This window comes from Nicotiana attenuata, unplaced genomic scaffold (assembly GCF_001879085.1).
Source record: "Nicotiana attenuata strain UT unplaced genomic scaffold, NIATTr2, whole genome shotgun sequence".
In the NCBI taxonomy this organism is placed as follows: domain Eukaryota; kingdom Viridiplantae; phylum Streptophyta; class Magnoliopsida; order Solanales; family Solanaceae; genus Nicotiana; species Nicotiana attenuata.
In genome coordinates, this window is record NW_017676201.1 from 2,562 (window position 1) to 24,033 (window position 21,472).

The following is a 21,472-nucleotide window of genomic DNA, read 5'->3' on the forward strand; positions in this document are numbered from 1 at the left end:
AAACAATTGTTTAACTTCTCATAGAGGTTTACGCGACGATCATTATCCTCTCTTATCTAAGACCGCGAGCTATCAAATTCTTTGGCTTCAGAACTGAATCGAGATAGTGAAATCAAAGATGTAACACAAACACATTTTTCAAATAATTAATTATGCAATTTTCAAAAAGCTTTTTCTTCTTTATACATGGTACACACGCAGTAGTCACATTAACATAATATCGCATGTAAGTGTCATAAATACGCAATAAAACCATCTGAAAAAGAGAATTATGCAAGTCATATAAAATTCTTAAAAATATCTAAATAAATAAATAGATATTTGTGTATAAATTTATAAAATATTATATTATCAATAGTTTTTATTGAATATTAAATCGTATCGTGCTTTAATAATTTTCATAGTACTAAACTAAAGTACACGTTTATTTTTTTCCGCCGATTTAGTTTTTTCATTTCATTCAATTTTTGTTTTTTCTTGCACTCACCTAATTGGGACCAACGAATTACCCAAAATTTGGCACCTTCATCAAACAACGTCGTTTCTGCCGTCCTTGGGTACTCACAGCCCAAAAGTCATTATCACCCCTAGATATTTCAATTACTCTTCTCGTCATCTTTTTGGCCGCAGAGATAATTGCATCAAAATTAAGGTCAATTCTGGACATAAATTAGTCTATATATATACGCACTTCCGTGGTTCACGTTTGGTTTTACAAGTCTGAAAAAGTGAAGGAAGCACATAATCTCCAGTTTCTGTTATCCCTTCTCATTCACTCACCAATACCATCTCCCTTCTCTTTCCTAAATTCTTGAGTTTGATATTTCTTCGATCAATTTAGGGGTTTTTCATTTCTCTGGACCAATCAGTAGCAATGGTTTCTGATTCAATCCCTAACGCTTCCATCCCTGTCGCTTCCTCTAATCCCAAAGATTTCGCCAAGAAAAAAAGGGTAATTGACACTAATTTATTTTCTTCCATTTCTTTTTAGTTTTTAGTTTAGATATTTGACACTAATCTTTTTTTTTTTACCATTTTGATATTGGGAAGTTGCAACTTATAGTATTTTCTTGTAATTTCCTGATATGGGGACATTACATTTTTGCATTTTCCTTTAATTTTTCCAATTCGTATAATTTCTAGTATTCTTTATTCTCCAAAATAGTTAGCTCCTGACAAAACTGCAACATATAGTACTTGGAATATAAATTACTGAATTTTAATTGTAAAAATATGAGTTAATCTAGTTGGATATAGCCCTGACAATTAGTGAAATTGACTCTCGTTAAGTTGATGGATCAATATTTCTTGAAGTTTTGTACAACAACAACATACCCAGTAATATCCCACACCGTGGGGATTCCTTGAAGTTTCTTATTTAATTAAATTTCTGCAATAAAAAGATTGAGTTAAATTTCTGAGATTTTCTTCTGCCAATGTCAGGCTAACCGGTCGGCCAAGTTGAAGCAGTGCAAGCTTGATGCTCGACGCGAGCAATGGCTTTCACAAGGTTGTCAAAGATCCCCCCTTTTTCTTATATCTTGCATGTATCAGTAATTCTCTTTGGTGATTTTTAAAAAAATATAGTATTTTTTTTAATTTCAAGAAAGGTACTATACAGTGGTTATGTGATTATTTATTTAACTTTTATACTTGTATGTTTTTAATTCTTGGTAATTCTGGGTTTTTGTATAGTGAAGAACAAAGGGTCGAAGGATGAAATGAATGTTGGAGGGAATCAGGCTCCGGCAACTAATGTTGCAAACGAGAGGGGCCGGTTGATAGAGAAGTTAGAGATAAAGCCGAGAGCGGAGGAAGACAATGAAGTAAATATTGATTCCTCAAACCACTACAGCGATTCGGATTCGAATTCTAACAGTCCCATAAGCCATACTAGTAGTATTATGGAAGGGAATGATTCTGCGGCCAATTTTGCAGGGAGCAGCAGCAGTAGTATTAGCAGTTGCAGTGGAACTGGTGGGTGTTGTTCAGGAAGTTTGAGTGAAGAAGATGAACAGGGGGATGATGATGACTGCTTGGACGATTGGGAGGCTGTTGCAGATGCTTTGGCTGCCACTGATCAGAAGCTGGAGCAGCATCATCCTGGTTTGGATTCGCCTCGAGAGAAGGGTGAGAATGTGCATTTGAGTTCTCAGACCAATGTTTCTAATGGGGTTACAGGTATTGATACAACAAAGCAGAAGTCTGAACACAGAGGTTTGGCATCTAGACCTCCAGTTAGTTGCAAGGCGTGGAGGCCCGACGATGCATTCCGTCCACAGATTCTGCCAAACTTGTCTAAGCAGTATAGTTTCCCTATGAATTCTGAGCGGCATTGCCATGGAGGTGCTTTATGGGGTTGTAAAAGGTTATCGGTACCCACATCATGTCCTATATGCTGTGAGGATTTGGATCTTACAGACACGAGTTTTCACCCTTGTACATGTGGGTTCATACTTTGCCTTTTTTGCCACAAGAGGATTCTTGAGGAGGATGGTCGTTGTCCAGGTTGCAGGAAGCAGTACAACCACGGTTCAGTTGAGAGTGAGGCTACCGTAGATGGAGGCAGCATGAAGTTTCGATTGGCTCGATCTTGTAGCATGATCTCAAGGTCCTAGGAAGATTCTGTTTCCCCTAGTTGCGTATGCTGGTCCCTTCTCTTTCTCTGCATGGTTTGCGTGCGTTCTCACTCTTGTTAGACTCTACTAGGCTTAGATTTTTCATAGCATTAGATGTTCATATAGTTTCGTATTGTGTGAGAGCACAGCGAAGTTCTTATGATTCTTTCTAAGATTTTGCTCATAATAGATATGATTCTTGTGATGATGCAGAAGACACATTGCGAATATATAAGGTGGTATATAGTTAAATACCTTGAATTTGTCTCTCTGAACGAGTTGTCACCTTCCTATCATATTACTATGAATAAATAATGAGAAAACAACCAGGAGATTTCTAAAGCTTTACCTGATTTAACTCCTCCATTTGAGTATATTTGCAGCTTTTCTTTTCCATTACCGCTTGACTCTATCATCTTGCTTTTCACTGCATATTGGGCCTGTAGATTGTGAGATATATCCTTAATATGTTGCCTTTGATGTGTCATATATATTCTGGTGCTCTGGTTTAGGTGTTAAGACTTTCTGACAGTTCTATGTTTTTGCTAATTCTGATCGCGCTTTTCTGGAAAGGCTTGAGGAAAAAGAGTATAACTAATTAGAAATCATTTGAAAGGATCCCTTAATATTTAATTTAGGTTAGACTTCTCGAACTTTCTTGGGCTGGTTAGGTTCCCTATTGGAGCCTCAAACGAATTTGTCTAATTTCCTATCATGTTTGGTTTGTCCTGTGAATACACTGCTATAGTGCTATAGCCTGCTTCTGCTGGAGGAATCTTCTGAAGGTTTGTTGGAAATAGTGAATATTTCAAAAATGCATTTATTATTTTGCAACATATAAATATGCACATCTCTTTTCTAGTTTTAGAAATTTCACTCTACTCCTAGATAGTAGTGAGACGTCCTCATATTTATCTATATCCAATCTTCAATTTCAGTGAATATTTCACCTAATGTGCAACCTAAAGATAGGATAACTAACAGACATGGTTTTGCATTTTTTTTTTCTCATTTTGATTATGCATATGCAAAGGGAAGATGGAAAAGGACATAGAATTTTAGTAAAAAACTAGGCTTTTGACACACAAGCTAAATATGTACTCCTCCGTCCCATTCTATGTGATGCATTTTGACTGTACACGAAATTTAAGAAAGAATTTTTTTTCTTGAAACTTGTGGTCTAAAACAAGTTATAGATAATTGTGTGGCTATAAATCAACTCATGAAGGGTAAAACAGGAATTAAAGTTAAATTGTTTCTAAATATTGAAATGTATCTTTCTTTTTGGGACAGCCTAAAAACGGAAATTGCATCACATAAATTGGGACACAGGGAGTATGACATACCCATTAGTATCCATAGTATCTACTAGGGTCAACATATCACGTAAACTCCTTTAAGAGCTTGTGATTAAGTGCAAAATGCAAATATTGTCTTTTTACTGATTTAAAAAAAATGCATAATGGGAATGGTTAACTTTAAAAAGCTTCCATTATACGTAAGTGTCTTAAATCATTTTGGAAGTGATCAAGATGGAAAGAATTAGACAGAAAATGAATGGAGATAGTTGAAGGAACGTAGTTTGTCTTATGACATGTTCAACTACAGTTGTCTGCAGTTTTGTTATGAGGATGACTAGTACTAGTAGCCAACTGTTTTGTTTTCTGTCCATTGTTGTGTGGCATTTTGTAGTTCTTGTCCCCTGTCTTAATCTTTCTCAATGCATCGAGCAATACTTTTTTCCTTGATCTCAATCTTTTAAAGCGCATCAGGAAGCTGTAGTTTTCATTGTTAATGTCGGATGAACTTGTTCAACCTGAGGCTGAAGTCTCACCATATTATGGCGTTTGGCCGCGATGCAGTTAACTCACAATGTATTGTGTTCTTTTCATTAGCTCTTCAGAAGACTTGCTAATCAGTGTAATGTATTGGGATTTTTATTCCCGGGCTCAATGTATCATTCAACAATGTGCACCCTTTTAGGGGATTATCTATTGGATAAGAACCTTATGGAAAATGTGGTAGCGATGCCAAGCTGGAGGGAATATAACTGGTGTTCATTTCAAATTTTGATAGTTGTTGCTAAAAGTGGGATCTTTCTTTGGGATAGTGTTACAGAGGAAGCATCTAGAAAATGTCTATACCTTGGCTTTCTACCTCCACCCAAAAGCCAGTTAATATTGAACCAGTTCTTAAATTGGGTAATATGAAAGCTGCTGTAGTCTCTTTCTAAGAGATAAAATATTGCTGGGATTCCATGCCTTATACAGAAAATATAACGTTGCTGAGATTTTATGCTTTGCATGATGTTGTTCTCTACAGCAGCAAAAGTGCCACTTCTGTTCGAGATTTTATTGCTTATGTAGGATGGGAAATGTTCCAGTTAATGGCATCTCTTATGCTGCTATTCTCTGCGTTGGGTGGTTTAAGACTGGTCCAGGTTTGCTCAGATAGACAAACAAAATAGAGATCATTTTACATTTCCCAGATATTAGTTATCAACATAGTAAAGTTTGAAATTCTGATTGTATGATATAACATCAAAATGTTCTCAGAGTTTCTTGGAGATGTAAATTATGTGAATGGTGTGATGAATCCTGGATCCTTTCTCTGCTAACTCGTATCCTAATGGCGATATCTTCATGCTTTTTATGTTGAACAATTTCTAAATTCATTATTCAGTTTTATTTGTTGTAGAATCTCACTTTTGTTCATGCGTTTAGTGGGAACAAAATTTTGTTCTATCTAGTGTTTTTCACTTTCGAGCTTTGACAGATTGGTAAATGTGAGGTTTTATGTTCAGGTCAGAAAGTCTCCGTCCTTCTTGGGGGAAACCACGAGATTGCAAAATCTACCTTTAATACTTGGTTGGGTTGGCTTCTCTTACCATTTACTCCACTAATATAGTATATATTGGGATACTTAGTACTATTATCTATAAGGTGTAGCAATACCGTATAGTTGTTCTTATGAGGGCATTTATAGTTGATAATGCTCATTATTTTCGTGCTCGAAATAGCAATATTTCAGTTTTTTTTCACATTATGTGGTAATAATGATTTATATACTTATATGTTTTTGTGTTGATTATCGAGTGCAGTTGAATCTATTGTCCTACTGCCCCATCCATCGCCTTTGGATGGACATTATCTGAGTTTCTATACTTTCTGACTTATATTATTGTCATTGTGTACACAAAGCAATTCCTCTCTCCTGCATACTATCCACCCAGTTAGCAAATGTAGTCTTTCCATCAAAATACGTGTGGCCTTATCGAGCATATTTCGTTCAACTTTCTTAGGCTGGGGTAGTAATGAAGCAGCAGCACAAGGCACATACAAGAACATTAATATTAGCGTTTTAGGCGAATTTGCAGGGAACATCCTTTTTGGCACGAATGGTGAAAATGGTAAAAGGAAGACAACCAAACCAGAAAAATCAAGAACAAGTTTTTGTTAACTAGAATGGCAATCCAACTCCCAAACATTAGTGAATATATTTTCAATGACTTTGCAAACGCTGACTATATTTGAATGATCAGTCCGAAAATTGGCTAGCCCATGCTATTTTTAACCATTTTTTAAAACTAACTTTGACCTATTTGACAAGGTCATTCCAGGCATAGAATCGTCTGTCTATAAGAGTCACCTTCAATCCCCAAACTTGTAGATTCTGATTGATGATTTCTTTCAACCATAAACAACAACAATCCCCAAACTTTTTGCAGAACTTAATAAAATCGTTGTTCGAAGAATTTGAAATACCAAAAACTAGCTCTTTGACTGTTCCCTATCAGTTCTTTCCAACAATATTAACATACAGAAACCACAAATAGAGACATTTTAAACCTTACTCTCGACCAAGCCCAAATACTGCAAAGCCATCATTCCAATCTCCACTGCTGTCGCTGCAAATAATTTTTAAAAACTCCATTTCAGAATATCAACAAAACGAGGCAACTAAAACCGAGAAAGAAAATGAAAAGGAAACGTACTGGGAAGGGGAAACCAAACTTGAAATTCTCGTACAAGAATGAGACTATCAGAACTTACTTCAGCAGTCGCTCATGTATACGGCCAAAATCGGGGAGTTCGACTTTGGGGCTACTGTGGCACTCCACGCCCGACCTCGAGAAGCTCGAAGCAGAGTTTGAAGTGTGACCCCGAGGTGCGTCCTCGAGGGAACATATCGAAGGTTCACTATGGTCAATCTCGGAGCAGTACAAATCGATGATCGTCATGGAAAGGCGGGAAAGCTCCCAAGGATACGTGGTTAGAGCCGACCAAGTCTGCAAGAATAGTACAAATTCGTACTGAGCCATTATACAGCTGTACCAATAGCATTTCCTCATCATTATTAGACATGTACTATGTTGGGATTCCCGCTCCTATATAAAGGGGACCCTTGTCATTTTGTAAAAGACATGAATATTGAATACAATAGAACATTCTCTGCTTATCTTGCCTAAACGTGCTCTACAATCACTTTACAGATTTTATTGCTTGTTCATTTATTTTTCATTCTTTGTTCTTCATTTATTGCCCATTACTAACCGCAAAAGGCTATCTCAAAGCCTTCGATATCATTGTTTCTTCATCAATCGATCATTGTTAACTGCCCTAACTAGACCTTGAGGCCCCATGTTCCAGCCAGCTCGAGGCCTAGTCTTGCGATAACTTTGGTTTGCATATCTTATTCTCTTTACTTACACTTAGCATCTATTGCCAAACAACTAGTATTGAAATAAATCACATATTTTTAGAACCATAAAATCAAATATAATTGTTAATACCATTTTCAAGGTAAACAGTTTGGCGCCCACCGTGGGGTTAAAAATGATAGTGATTGTTTTGGTGCTAGTTTTCTGAAAACACAAGTTATTCTTCACACTTTTTCTTGTCCAAGAATCTTTGATTTCAGGTCAAAAAATGTCTAACTCAGCAAATGCACACGAAAACAACGGTATTGGGCTTCATGGAGAGAACGGTGCAAATGCCGGTGTACCACCGCAAAACCCAGGGGTGGCACCAGCACAAATCCCCGTCGACGTGGGCTGACGCAACGCTGTGCATATCGATGTGAGCTCTCATACCAACGGAAGTGTGCACGGGGAAAACCAATATGAAGAACAGGGGACTCCAGCTCAGGAGGAAAGAGAAGTTAGCCTTCAAGTCATTTTTGAGATGTTACAAGCACAACAAGTGGATATTGCTCAGCTACAAAGTCAACAAAAAACTCCAAGTACAGCAGCACCGGAAACGGCTCCTCGAGCCGAGCAGGCACCAGAGAGATCGAGTAACAACGGGTCAGCAACAGACCCCGCTATTATAAAGATGCTCGAGGACCTCACCAAAAGGATTGAATCAAGAGAAAAGAAGATAGAAGCTAACGCTAAAAAGGTGGAGACTTATAACTCGAGGGTCGATCAGATCCCGGGCGCACCCCCGATTCTGAAGGGCGTATATTCAAAGAAGTTCATACTGAAACCATTCCCATGAAGTGCGGCTCCGAAGCCCATCCCGAAGAAATTCAGAATGCCCGATGTCCCGAAGTATAACGGGACCACGGACCCCAATGAGCATAATACCGCTTATACTTATGCTGTAAAAGGGAATGACTTAAAGGATGACAAAATTGAGTCCGTCTTGCTGAAGAAATTCGGAGAAACATTGTCGAAGGGGGCCATGATGTGGTATCACAACCTACCCCCGAACTCGATAGATTCGTTTGCCATGTTGGCAGACTCTTTTGTGAGGGCACACGCCGGTGCCATCAAGGTCGCCAGCAAGTCCGATGTCTTCAAGATCAAACAGAGAGAAAACGAGATGCTAAGGAAATTTGTATATCACTTTCAGATGGAGCGAATGGAATTACCACCAGTCTCCGATGACTGGGTGGTACATGCCTTCACTCAAGTTGAACAAACGAAGCTCGGTAGCTTCGAAGCAGCTAAAACAAAATTTGATCGAATATCCCGCCGTAACCTGGGCGGATGTGCACAACAGGTATCAATCGAAGATCAGGGTCGAAGACGACCAATTAGGAGCCCCCTCGGGTTCAGTATATCCTAGCAGGCTCTTAACAAAGGAACAAAGGTTTACAGAAAGGGAGTCGAGACCAAACAAGGAAAGATACCAGCCGTATGTAGAAGATCAAAGAAACGCCCCGAGGCGTAATATACCTTGAGGCGATCGAAGGACAGATCGAGGTCAAAGTTCCCGGGGACTCATGAGTAAAGCCGGCTTCAATAGGCATACTGGGCTGGTAGAGGCACCCCGGCTATCCGAGTACAACTTCAACGTTGATGTCTCCGACATCGTGTCGGTCATATGTAAAATCAAAGATACCAGGTGGCCAAAACCCATACTGTCAGATCCTTCACAGAGGAACCCTAACTTGGTATACAAATATCACGGCACTCACGGTCATAGGACCGAGGATTGTAGACAGCTTCGAGAAGAGGTAGCCCGACTGATCAGCGAAGGGCACCTTTGAGAGTTCCTCAGCGACCGAGCTAAGAACCAATTTCGAAAAAGAGAGGCAAACAGGAAAAACGAACACGAAGAACCACAGCACGTCATCCACATGATCATTGGAGGGGTCGATGCCCCACAGGGACCTGTTGTCAAGCGGACGAAAATATCCATCACCAGGGAAAAGCGAACCCGGAGTTACATACCAGAGGATGCTCTCACATTCAGCGAAGAGGACATCGAGACCTTGTCTCAGCCTCATAATAACGCACTAGTAATTTCTTTTCTTTTGAGTAAATTTCCAATTAAACGTGTGCTCGTGGATCCAGGTAGCTCGGCCAACATAATCAGGTCGAGGGTGGTGGAGCAGCTCAGACTGCTCGACCAGATCGTACCCGCATCTCGAGTCCTCAATGGATTCAACATGGTGAGCGAGACAACAAAAGGGGAGATCATCCTCCCAGTCAACGTGGCCGGTACAATCCAAGATACCAAGTTTCATGTCATTGAAGGTGACATGAGATACAATGCCTTCCTTGGAAGGCCGTGGATACACAGTATGAGGGCAGTGCCATCAACCCTTAATCAAATGATGAAATTTCCAACCAAGGATGGAGTAAAAACAGTGTACAGGGAGCAACATACAGCAAGAGATATGTTCGCGGTGCACGACATGACACCGGCATCGACGCCCTCTACATTGAAGGAGCCTAAAGACAAGCAAACAGCCAAGTTGCAACCACAACCGACATTCTCAGCTACATCCGAACGAGTGAATAAAGGATCGTGCCGCGTCCTCGGAGCAAGCAATTGAAACGTATCAAGGCTCGAACGCTAGAATTGCTAAGGTACAACCCTCTCCCTTTTCATTTATGTTTTATTCTAACTTATTGCAGGTGTTCGATTGAGAGGAATCGAAGCACCCTCCAGCTCGAAGACCTTGGGTTTTAAAGCACGCCTTGCGCTCTTTTTCCCATAGATCGGGGTTTTTCCCAAATGGGTTTAACCAGCGAGGTTTTTAACGAGGCAACATCCATATGTTACCTGAGAAGAACTCATCAAGTATTCAAGGCTTCTCTTCGATCAACCTCAAATACTGGGGGGCATCACCCCGGAAGGTCACCTCTCGGAAGAAATCGAACTATGCCTAGGTGGACCTCGATAGGAGAATGTTGTATTGTGCAAACGGTCAAATGAACCGTGTCCATGTAAAACACATATATCAAGTAATTGAGGAAGCCTCTTCGCTTATCAAAACACTTTATGCCGCAAAGAAGTTCACTACTTTCTCATAAGACGGACCAAGGGCCAAAAATTCTCGAACGCTCGGGGACTGTCATCGACAGTCAGCTCATCGAGCCATCGAAAACTAGAATTCGTAAGACCTCAATCAGGCAACTTGGAGCTCGTATGCCCTCAGTGAGGCAATATCAAATCTATAAGACCTTAACGAGGCATGCCTAAACTTATAAGACCTTAAAAAAGGCATAGCCCCAATATCAAGGCTAAGGCTATATATCCGAACTTGTAAGACCCCTAAAAAGGCATACCCTCGATATAGACGCCGAGGTCATCTCACCCGGGGACTAAAGGCTACGGCCGAAGATAAAGAATACGGTCAAAACTCATAAGGCTCCGGCCGAATTGATGCAGCTCGGATACGTTCGATCGGCACCATAAAATTAAAGGCCTTCAAATACTTCGAAAATACTTTTTAAAGAACCGGTTAATCAGGCTACCCTCGGCATAAGCAAAGGAGCTTCGATCATATTAGCTCCAAACAATGAAAAGGCTTCGAGACAACCAGCCTTCAGCAAAAAGGCTTCGAAAAAATAGCCTTCAAGAGAACCTCCCCAGGTACTCAATTATCGTCACATATCGATTCATAATCGAGGTTCTTATTTGAGCCGTCGAAGAGTCGGACAAACACAAAACATGCCAATGCATAATCAAAACTTCAAAAGTCTTTATCTAAAATGGGGGAAAACTATAGCCATATTAGAGGTCGCATCGACCCAACCTAAAGAGAGCCTAAGGGCCAGCCTAAAGAGCCTAAGGGCCAATGCGTAAGAGCCTAAGGGCCAGCCTAAAGAGCCTAAGGGCCGATCTAAAGAGCCGAAGGGCCAATCTAAAGAGCCTAAGGCCAATATGTTGAAAACCTAATGGTAAATGAGCCTGAGTAAAAACTTGATTCGAGGACCGAGCCCTTAATGGTCAACTATTATCAATTACTCATCAAACACAACCTAAGGGTTCCTATCTTAAAGTCCAACATATCGGACTAATTATCGGCAAGCATCAAAAACTCAAAACATAAACAAAGACACAAGCAAGTGGAAATTTATATAAAGGAAAAGCCAAAAGGTTCCTTTTTTGTTATAAATAATGGTACAAAGATACATTTACAACACTCCCACAGGGAGCCCTATACAAATAACAAGAAAGAAAAACCTAGTCTACCCTCGGGAACTAGCCTTTCCCCCTCGGGGACTATGTCTTAATCAGCTCCCACGGGACTAGCTCCCTCACTGGCCTCCTGCTCAGCATCGGAAACGAGGAACTTGGCCTCGAACTCATCTGCCTTGGCCTGCTTTATCTCCTCCGAGAATCGGAGCCCTTACCATGAATCTCCTCGAGAGTTTCCCTCCGAGATCTGCATCGGACATATTCATTGCTTCTCCTATCTCGATCGAAAGCCCCCCTCAACTTCGTATGAACTTTAACAACATCTTTTAGATAGATGGCCACCTTCTTATCGGCCTTTGCTCGAACCTCTTCGGCTTTGGCTCGAGCGTCTACAACTTCGGCCTTCATCTTCAAATGATTTGTTTCAAGCTTAGCAATCCTGCTCGTCTGGACAAAGTTGCTTTCTCGAGCATTATGAAGTTGTATCTCAAGGGCGGAGGCCTTAGCGAAAGCGTTCCTTTTGGCCGCAACATGAGCATCTATCTGTGCCTTAAATTCGTTGCATTCAAAGTTAACCTGGTTGGCTTTGCCCCGAAGGCGTTCCAGCGTCTTTGTCTTTCTCTACAACTGAGATACCGAAACGTTAGTTTCCGAAGATGGGAGAAGGAAAGAAAACGTCCTTATGGAGTCTGGCTCCACTGAAGACAAAAATAATAGATTCAGTACATCACCTACGCTTGAAATTCCATTTCTCGGGAAATGGCAGGAACTCCACAGGAATAATATCAACAGTCCTCACTCGAACAAGCCGACTCATCCACCCTCGATCCCTTTCCTCCTCGTCACTAGCAATAAAGGGCTTCGTGGATCGGTGTCGTAGTGTGATTAGACCTCGATAATGAAAAGGCCAATACAATCTGATGAGATGGCTAAGAGTGAACTCGAGCTCGGCCTTTTTCAACAAAACATCTCATCATCAACACCATCCGCCAGAAAGACGGATGGATCTGAGCCAAAGTAACTCGATATCCTTGACAGAATTCGAGCACGAGTTGGTCGAGAGGACCCAACGTAAAAGGGTACGTGTACATGTTCAGAAACCCCTCTACGTGGGCCATAATATCCTCTTTCCGGGAGGGTATCTGCAGCCTCACCTTTTCTCCCCATCCGTAGTCTCTCCTCACAGCCTCAAGGTGTCTCTCTTCTATTGAGCGAATGAACCTCGATGCATGTTCTCGATGGCCAGGAACGTCTAGAGGTTTCTCTATCGTAAAATTTTTCATCCAGACGAAATAGTTCGAAGTTGGCTCGCCAAACGCCGGCTGTGTACCACCGGCTGGGCGGGAAGCAGAGGTGGGACTCCCTTCTTTCTGGTGAGCGGATTTGGACATGGTAGCCATGATTCCTTCGAAACAAGAAAGGGAAGATGAAAACTCAGGCGGAAGCTTTGATCTGATGCGGCACTAGAACTAGCGCAAAAAAGGAACTCTATAGAGAAAGGTAGTTGCACAAAGCGGCAAAGCCCTCAATGAAAGGAAAGCAAGTATATATAAGAAGAGCGGCGACTATTCATTAATTTTGATAGCCAATCAGCACCGACAAAGCAATTATGACTTTTTGGGAAAATATACCGACGGGGCCACTTCGGTCACTTTACGGTCATGTCTCAGGAATGACGTCACCACACAGTGTTCGAGGGATAGAGGAGTCAAGTCGATTCCTTACCAACCCAACTGAGGGAAGGTATGCGATCGAAACCAGAACAACCCGACCTCAAGGGTCTCTGTTGCTTCAATACCAAGCTCGAAGGAGTTAAATTCAAGTTCGAAGCTTGACTTCGGCATGAACACTAAAAGGCAAAACTTTGAAGACATTAAACAAGAAATCCTTTGCATTCCAAAAATATATTTACAAAGGAGCATTTACAAATCTCCCACGTGGAGTCCACATACAAAAGATGAAGAAGTAAAAAGAGCGAAGGTGGCCTAGCCTTCATCTTCGCTACTCCCCGAGCTGCTTTCAGAGCTCTCGTACGAAGTAGTCGGAGCTGCCGACTCCTCTTCCAAGGCCTTCGCTTCTTCGATCTCGGCAGAGAGATCGAAACCCTTGGCGTGCACTTCCTCAAAGGCCGGCCTCCGAGCTTCTAATCGAGTATGTGCTAGGGCGCGAGCCAGTTTGAGCTCGGCCTCTTCAGATATCTACTTGGCTCGAGTATTCGCTGCAGCAGCATTTTCCCGATACGAGAGTATGAGTGCATCGGCTTCAGAATTGGCCGAGGATAACGCGGCAGCCGACTCAACATGAAGCACCTTAAATTTTTGAACCTCCTTTTTAGAACCTTAAAGAAGGGTCTGAGTCGAGCCCAGCTCCTCTCGGAGAGTATCCCTTTCCGAGGCCATGCTATCCTTTCAGTCTAAGGATCTCGACATCTTTGGCCGCAATCTCTTCCCGAAGTTGCCCCGCTAGGGCATCCTTTCGCTGAATATGCAAATGCCGAGTCAAGGTAATAAACACCGAGTTATGAAAACAAAGGGCTTGGTCATGAGTACCGAACTACCTGCTCGATGAAGTTGGCCCGCTCTTGGAGCACTTTCTCCGAACTTGCTCGAAGGTTGTTCACTTCCTCGTCCCTTCGGGCGTATAGAGTTTTTAGCTCATTCGACTTCGAAGCGAGCTTCTCGAACTCCCCCTCACAATGAGTTAGTTCAGCTCGTAACTTGGAAAAGGCCTGGTCGTACAACATCGTGACCTATAGCATGAAGGAAAGAAGGTAGAAAAACAAAGGCCAAGACTCAAGGCACCAAGGTTATCTAAAAAATCACCTGTTTTGGAGTTTCGCAGCCTCCTCGAGAACGACTGGAGCATCAAGATCATCATCCTCTTCAACACCGGCAAAAAAATCTCCAAATGCATCGTGCTCTCCCTAGGATACCCCCACATCGGGAGTCCCCATGTTTTGGGCATCCCGTATTTGCCCTGGGGAAAACGACGGGCCTGATTGAAGACCGCCTATGACATCAACCTCTATCGGGGCTCCCTCTCGCCCTCGAAGGGCCTCAGAGCGGGATCCTCTGAATGCACCAACCAAGTGTTCATCGGCACAAGTCGTACCATTTTCAATGGTCGACTCGGGGACGGCATCTAAACCCTCCTCGAGGGTCTCCTCAATACGAGGTGGGATCGCATCGGCCACCTGAGACTCGGCAGTCTTCTGCCCGGCAACCTTCGAAGCATCATCGCTTCGTCTTGCCCTATGTACCAGTGGGCAACCATCATCGTCTTCATCTTTAGCACGAAGACTCTCAGCAGCTGCCGAAGTTAGGACCGCTGCATCGGCCCTAGGCTTTCGAGCCTTAGCTCTTTTTGATTTCGGGGACTCCGCCGGCGTCTCTTTCTATTCTTGGCAGGGATAAGGTCTGAAGTCCTTACTCGAATGAAGCAGCTCATCCACCCCCGGCCTTTATCTTCGTCGATGCTGGCAAAAAATGCTTTGGTAGATCGATGCCGCGGTTTGACTAGGCCCCCTCGATATAGACGAGGGCTATACAATCAAATCAGATGATCGAGGGTGAAAGGCAACCCCTCGACCATGTTCGAGAAATATCTAATAAAATAGACAATTCTCCAAAAAGAGAGATAAATTTGACCAAGCGTCACTCGATATTGTCGACAAAAATCGAGGATCACCGGGTCTGTCGGTGGAGAAGAAGAATCTACAGGACCTAAGGTAAAGGGATACGTATATACGCTGAGGAAACCAGCTCTCTGTAGTTATTTCCTCTTCCGATGAAGGGATCACTACTTGTACAACCTCTCCCCAGCAGCAATCTATTTTCACCTTCTCAATGTCGGTTATTAGACTAATGTACCGAGACATGGGCTCGCATCGGCCCGGTACCGAAGAGGGGTTTTCAATTTTAAAATCGGAGGATGTATCGAAGGGCCCAGGAATACACTCCTCAATGCAAGGAGACACTACCTTTTTGCTCTTAGACGAGCGAGACGAAGAAGGGGCTTCCTCTTTTCGAGGTACTGTCTTAGAAGTTTTGGCCATGGTTATAACAAAAGTTTCAAAGTAAGAAATGAACACAGAAGAAAGGTGAAGGCAGGAAACTGTTAACAAAGATTTTAAGATTTAAAGATGCCGCAAGGTTTAAAAGATAGGGAATTGGAGTATTTATAAGAGTCATCTAAGTGTATTGAAAGAGTTGAAAGGGCGATCAATAGCGGTTCGTAGGCTTTTCGAGAACCGTGTTAACAAGACCTCTGTACAACTTTTCTGTCACAGCATTTAATGATCTCACGTGGCTGACTTCACAATAGGGGTATCGAAGAGGCAAGAACTCAAGATCGTTTCTTATCATTTCATTCTAAGAAATGCGGGGACTATCTGTATACGGCCAAAATCGGGGAGTTTGACTTTGGGGCTACTGTGGCACTCCACGCCCGACCTCGAGAAGCTCGAAGCAGAGTTTGAAGTGTGACCCCGAGGTGCGTCCTCGAGGGAACATATCGAAGGTTCACTATAATCAATCTCGGAGCAGTACAAATCGATGATCGTCATGGAAAGAAGGGAAAGCTCTCAAGGATACGCGGTTAGGGCCGACCAAGTCTGCAAGAATAGTACAAATCCGTACTGAGCCATTATACAACTGCACCAATAGCATTTCCTCATCATTATTAGACATGTACTATGTTGGGATTCCTGCTCCTATATAAAGGGGACCCTTGTCATTTTGTAACAAACATGAATATTGAATACAATAGAACATTCTCTGCTTCTCTTGCCTAAACGTGCTCTACAATCACTTTACAGATTTTATTGCTTGTTCATTTATTTTTCATTATTTTTTCTTCATTTATTGCCCATTACTAACCGCAAAAGGCTATATCAAAGCCTTCGATATCATTGTTTCTTCATCAATCGATCATTGTTAACTGCCCTAACTAGACCTTGAGGCCCCATGTTCCAGCCAGCTCGAGGCCTAGTCTTGCGATAGTTTTGGTTTGCATATCTTATTCTCTTTACTTACACTTAACATCTATTTCCAAACAACTAGTATTGAAATAAATCACATTTTTTAGAACTACAAAATCAAATATAATTGCTAATAGCATTTTTAAGGTAAACAGCTCTATACCCTAACTCTCATCAAACAGTTAGTACATGCAACTCTTCAAGTGCACCACTGGAAGAAGACTCAGCAGCCATTTTCTTTACTTCCATTCCCTTCCTCAGTCTGCACCGCTGTCATTGGGCTGAGCTTAAAATGATTTTGATTTTAACAAACAGTTGTAAAAAAAACCAGTTCTCTTGAAGTCTATTGATCAGAAAATAAAAGTGGTTTCCTAGTGCGAGTTGGTTTGAGTTGAAAAGGCCGATCCTAGTGATAGTCAGATTCCTTGAAGGTTTTTATTCGTGGGCTATGACAAATGACGAAAAGTGTATGGGTTTGAGTATGTTTTCTTTTTGTATGTAAATTGCAGGAGATCATCTGCTTACATACGTGAAACATGCTCATTACGTATTTATTGTGTGCGGGAAGAAGTTGGATGGAATAAGGAAAATCAGATGATTTGATGAAAAAGAAGTTGAGAGGCAAAAGTTGGAGTACGCCACAATTGGAGCCTTGCATGAAAGGCAGGCACACCATGGCCTTGATGGTGAATCAAAATCCAGTGAAGCACGAAACTTTTGGCACTACCTCCTGCACGAGAAACAAGAAAAACTAGGAGAGTGCCAAGGGTCTCACGTCGCGCAATCCCTAGGCACGCGACTCAGTTTCTCCTGCCCAAAATAGGGGAGCACAAGGATGCCTCATATCAACCCTATTCTGTTTAAATACAACTTTGAGACATTTTTGAATGGCTACACAACATCTTTGAAGGTAAGAACAAGTAAGGAGCAAGGCGAAAGATTCAAAAACGAGTTTTTATCTTTCTTCTTCTTTTTTTATTATTAATGATGAGTTCTAAAATTATAGTCATGCAAACTGTTATCATTGGCAGATCTAGATGGAACTATATGGACTTTTAAGCACCCAATGTCACTGACCTGGTTTAGTAGATTTACATAGGTAATTATCAAAACTTTTAGATAAGTATTGAGTGAGCACCCATCATTATATTCTTTTTTCTCTTCTTTTGGAACTTTAATCGGCGAGCACCCATAGCTTTAGAATCTTGGATCCGCCACTGACTATTATGAGTAGCTAATTTTGTTATATAGGGGTCCATGGAACCTCTTGGAGGATGACTTTTCGTTACATTTAATATAAATTTTGCCGCTGGATTTTCTCTATCTGTTCAACTACGTGATTATCTTAGTTGCTTAAAAGGCCCTCAATTTAATGTGCCTATTTATTATGTATTACTTGAGAAAGAGTGCATATTTAGGTGATTGTTGAACAACATTACTCCTAAAGTATTGAAAAATCAATATGGATGGTTTAAAGGTATGTTTAGAAATAATAAAACCTTGACGCGATTTTAGTGAGCGGCAAGAAAGTGTAACTAGCATAACTTGAGAGAATACAATAGTAAATTATTGTAGTTACTCGAGAGAAAATTATAATAAGTAAAGTGCTCATGATCATTAGAGAATTCAGATAAAATTATAGGTGACGTAGCGGAAGGGACTCCGACAATTAGAGAAATCATAACCCTGGGTTTTCATAATCTTGTTCACAACCTTCAGTTTATTTAATGATAATGTATTTTATGACTTTCCATTAGTAGTAAAACAATCAAGAAATCTTTATTGCTACTTTGAGCATTAAGTGCGTAAATTCTTGTGATAAAGATAATCATAATTGATAGGTTAATACTCTGTGTGATTCGACTTTGGACTTTTAAACCAGATTATATTTACAATAACAGTTAGTGTTTTTATTAGACATAGTTGGGCATGATCTAATTTGGCGCCATTACCGGAGAATTGATGGTGTTATTAGTTATAGCTAGAAGAATTGCTAGAATTCTTAGTTAATCAATTTTGTTGATTCTAATTTTTATTGTATTGAAACTGTAATGTGTAACTCTTGTGCGGCGCTGGTGTGTGCCTAGTTACTCCTTGAGAAATGGCAAATTGTTTGAAGTATTATTGAAATCGGAGAAGGCCTTAAGGACATTGAATCGGGCTAACAAGAAGAACAAATAACAACTGAAACCAAATGAGCAACTTGAATTTGAAACGTCGGAGATAACAATGGAAACGACGGACTTCCCTTCAAAAATCGTGAAGTGGCACCTCTTTTGCACAAGTTGCTCTCTATGATTGGGCACAGTCAACCGCTGAAAATCTGGCGACCGCGATTATAGTTCCTCAGATTCAAGCGAAAACTTTCCAAATCACAAACAACATGCTACACTTTCTGCAGAACAAGGGACTATTCTCTAGGTCTCATGCTGAAGATCCACAGGTGTACTTGAATAATTTTCTCTCCATATGTGTCACTTAGAGGTAGCCGAATGTGACCTTGAAAGCAATCAAATTGTTGTTATTTCCATTCTCAGTGATAGAATAGGCTCAAACTTAGCTTAATTCTCTCCCAATCAACTCCATAACTACTTGGGAGGGGTTAGTTAAGCAGTTCCTGAACAATTCTACCTGTCCAATAAGACTACAAAGCAAATTGGTGAGATACTTCACTTCGAGCAGAAATTGATGGAGAATTTGCAAGAAACTTTGAAAAGATTCAAAAAGATGCTGGTGAAGTGCCCTTACCATGGTATTCCAGAACAGATGTTGGGAAAGAAGTACTACATGGGAGTACCTGACAGCCTAAAAGCTAATGTAGATGCTTCAGCCGGTGGAGCATTCTTAAGTTTAACATCACTTACACCGATTGTCCACTTGGTGCCTTTTGATCCTGAAAATACACTGGCTGATAATGTGGCAACCTGTATGACTCAAAGGACTCTCCTAACTAAGAAGATTGATGAATCGGGGCAGAAGTTAGTGCACATAGTGGATACTACAAATGAAGGGTTATGCAATCCTTGCATTAATAAACCCAATATCTGCTCATGGAGCGGTGAAGGATCAAATTAGGGCTATCCAGAAGATATGAATTATGTGGATAACTTTGGGGTCGGATGACAAGGTAGTTAACACCGGCACAGCAAAATCAACAATATAGGCCAGCGCATCAGCAGTATAATAATAATAATCTTACAGGAGTATGACCATAGGTTCAAGTTGTGCCTTACCAAAGGCAACCTGGATACAATCAACAACCACAACAACAGTTAACTTATAAACAACCTCAATAGCAACACCCAAACAAGATGACGGGTTGTTAGAAATAAAGGGAATGCTGCAACGAATAATTGGGGCTAATGGAAAGACGCAAGAAAAGGTAGCAGTGCATGACTCAGCGTTCAGGGGTATTAAAGTTGAAATGGAAAATATCTATGGCTCTAAATAATCTTCCTCAAAGGAAATTGCCCACGGGCACAAACATCAGCTCAAAGGAGCATGGCCTAATCAGTTGACGATTGTGAGTTGAGAAATAGAAGAGATCTTGATCAAGAGCAAGAAACTGTTCAAACTAGGCGACCAGTGGAAATACTTGTGCCAACACCGCTAAAGGTGGATGATTCAACTGATCTAATTGAGGTAACAAAGCAACAAGCTCAAGAGAAAACAATCAAGGAAAAATAGGTGGCAATAGAGACGGAAGAAGTGAAAGAAAAAGTGTTTAAAAAGGCACCTAATTAGCTGGAACCAATTCAAGTTACTAGAAAGAATCGACCTCCAACACCATTACCCCAGAGGTTAGCTAAATACCAGAAAGATGACTAGTATAAAAAATCTATTGAGATGTTGAAGCTGATTCAACTGAATATTCAGCTAATATTCCCTGCGAGAAATAACAAGATATGCTAAAATGATGAAAGACATGATGTATTGCAAGTTTGGCTTTAAGACTTGGCCACTGTGTTATTAACTCAGACTTGTAGTGTTGTGGTTATAAGCCTGTAGATGAGAAATTGTCTGGTCGTAGGATTTTCACAATTCATGCATCATAGGCGGCTATGCATTTGCTGAAGTGCTATGTGACTTGGGGCGAGCATAAATTTTATGCCCTTCTATATCTATAATAATTTAGGCATTAGAAGGGCAAGGCCCACCTCGATGTTATTACAGCTACCTGACCGAATGGTGAAGAGGCCATTAGGTATACTTGATGATGTACTTGTGCAAGTTGAAAGATTTGTGTTCCATGCAGATTTTGTCATTCTGGACTGTCAGGTTGATGAGGAGATTCCCATTATTCCGGGATGGCAATTCTTTGCCACTAGGAGAGTTCTGATTTATCGTGAAACTAGGGAGATGGAAATGAGACTAAACATTAAGGAAATAACTTTTAACATGCAAAAGTCCATGAGGCGACCTGATGAGTTTGCAAATTGTTCTCTAATGGAGGCGGTCGAGGTGATCATGCAAGAGGAGGATGAGTCACTTAATGCGAAAGACCCTCTAGCAGCCTGCATAATGAACTTACAAGAGGTGATGGCGAGGACTTGGAGAAGTGTGTATTGTCTCTTGAAGGTCAGTGACTTTAATCCAATTCCTTTCAATTACCCATTACTTTTTATGAGATTTCAACATCAAATTTAGGATTTTCATGGTAGAAATTAGGGATTTGGGTAGAATTGGAGATTTTTATAAAATTAAGATTTAGACCTTAAATTGAGGTCGGAATTCGAAACAAATCACATAACCGGGCTCGGGAGTGAATGGATAATCGGATTTAAGTCCGAACCTCGGGTTTTGACCAAGCGAGCCCGGGATTGACTTTTGTCGATTTTTTCAAAAATTATCAAAATTGAACCTCACATTAATGGGTAGTTTTTAAAGCTTATTTTTAATTATTTGGTTGATAATTTACTAGATTTGATTGGTTTGGAGGCTTGTTCAAAAGGCAAGACCGTGGTTGATTGATTGCCTGAGTTGCGGAGTGAGGTAAT

At 41.0% G+C, this 21,472-nt stretch overlaps 1 protein-coding gene across 2 annotated transcripts; it reads left to right on the top strand.

Moving 5' to 3' along the window:
* The first annotated feature begins 696 nt into the window (after positions 1 to 696).
* Positions 697 to 5,235, top strand: LOC109220839 (lisH domain-containing protein C1711.05-like). 2 transcript variants are annotated; one of them, XM_019385303.1, is made up of 3 exons: positions 697 to 952; positions 1,444 to 1,510; positions 1,696 to 5,235. In XM_019385303.1, exons 1-3 carry the CDS (start codon positions 875 to 877, stop codon positions 2,616 to 2,618), a joined length of 1,068 nt encoding a protein of 355 aa, XP_019240848.1. In that variant the 5' UTR covers positions 697 to 874; the 3' UTR covers positions 2,619 to 5,235. The 2 variants fall into 2 exon arrangements, with proteins under 2 accessions (XP_019240848.1, XP_019240849.1); XM_019385304.1 differs by having other exon boundaries at positions 867 to 952; positions 1,701 to 5,235.
* Positions 5,236 to 21,472: the final 16,237 nt, after the last annotated feature.

What these genes read in the sequence shown, in the direction of transcription:
- LOC109220839 (XM_019385303.1), top strand. Translation starts at nt 875, where the DNA reads ATGGTTTCTGATTCAATCCCTAACGCTTCCATCCCTGTCGCTTCCTCT. An exon ending in ATTTCGCCAAGAAAAAAAGG is followed by an intron (nt 953 to 1,443) that starts GTAATTGACACT and finishes TGCCAATGTCAG; the next exon opens with GCTAACCGGTCGGCCAAGTT. An exon ending in CGAGCAATGGCTTTCACAAG is followed by an intron (nt 1,511 to 1,695) that starts GTTGTCAAAGAT and finishes GTTTTTGTATAG; the next exon opens with TGAAGAACAAAGGGTCGAAG.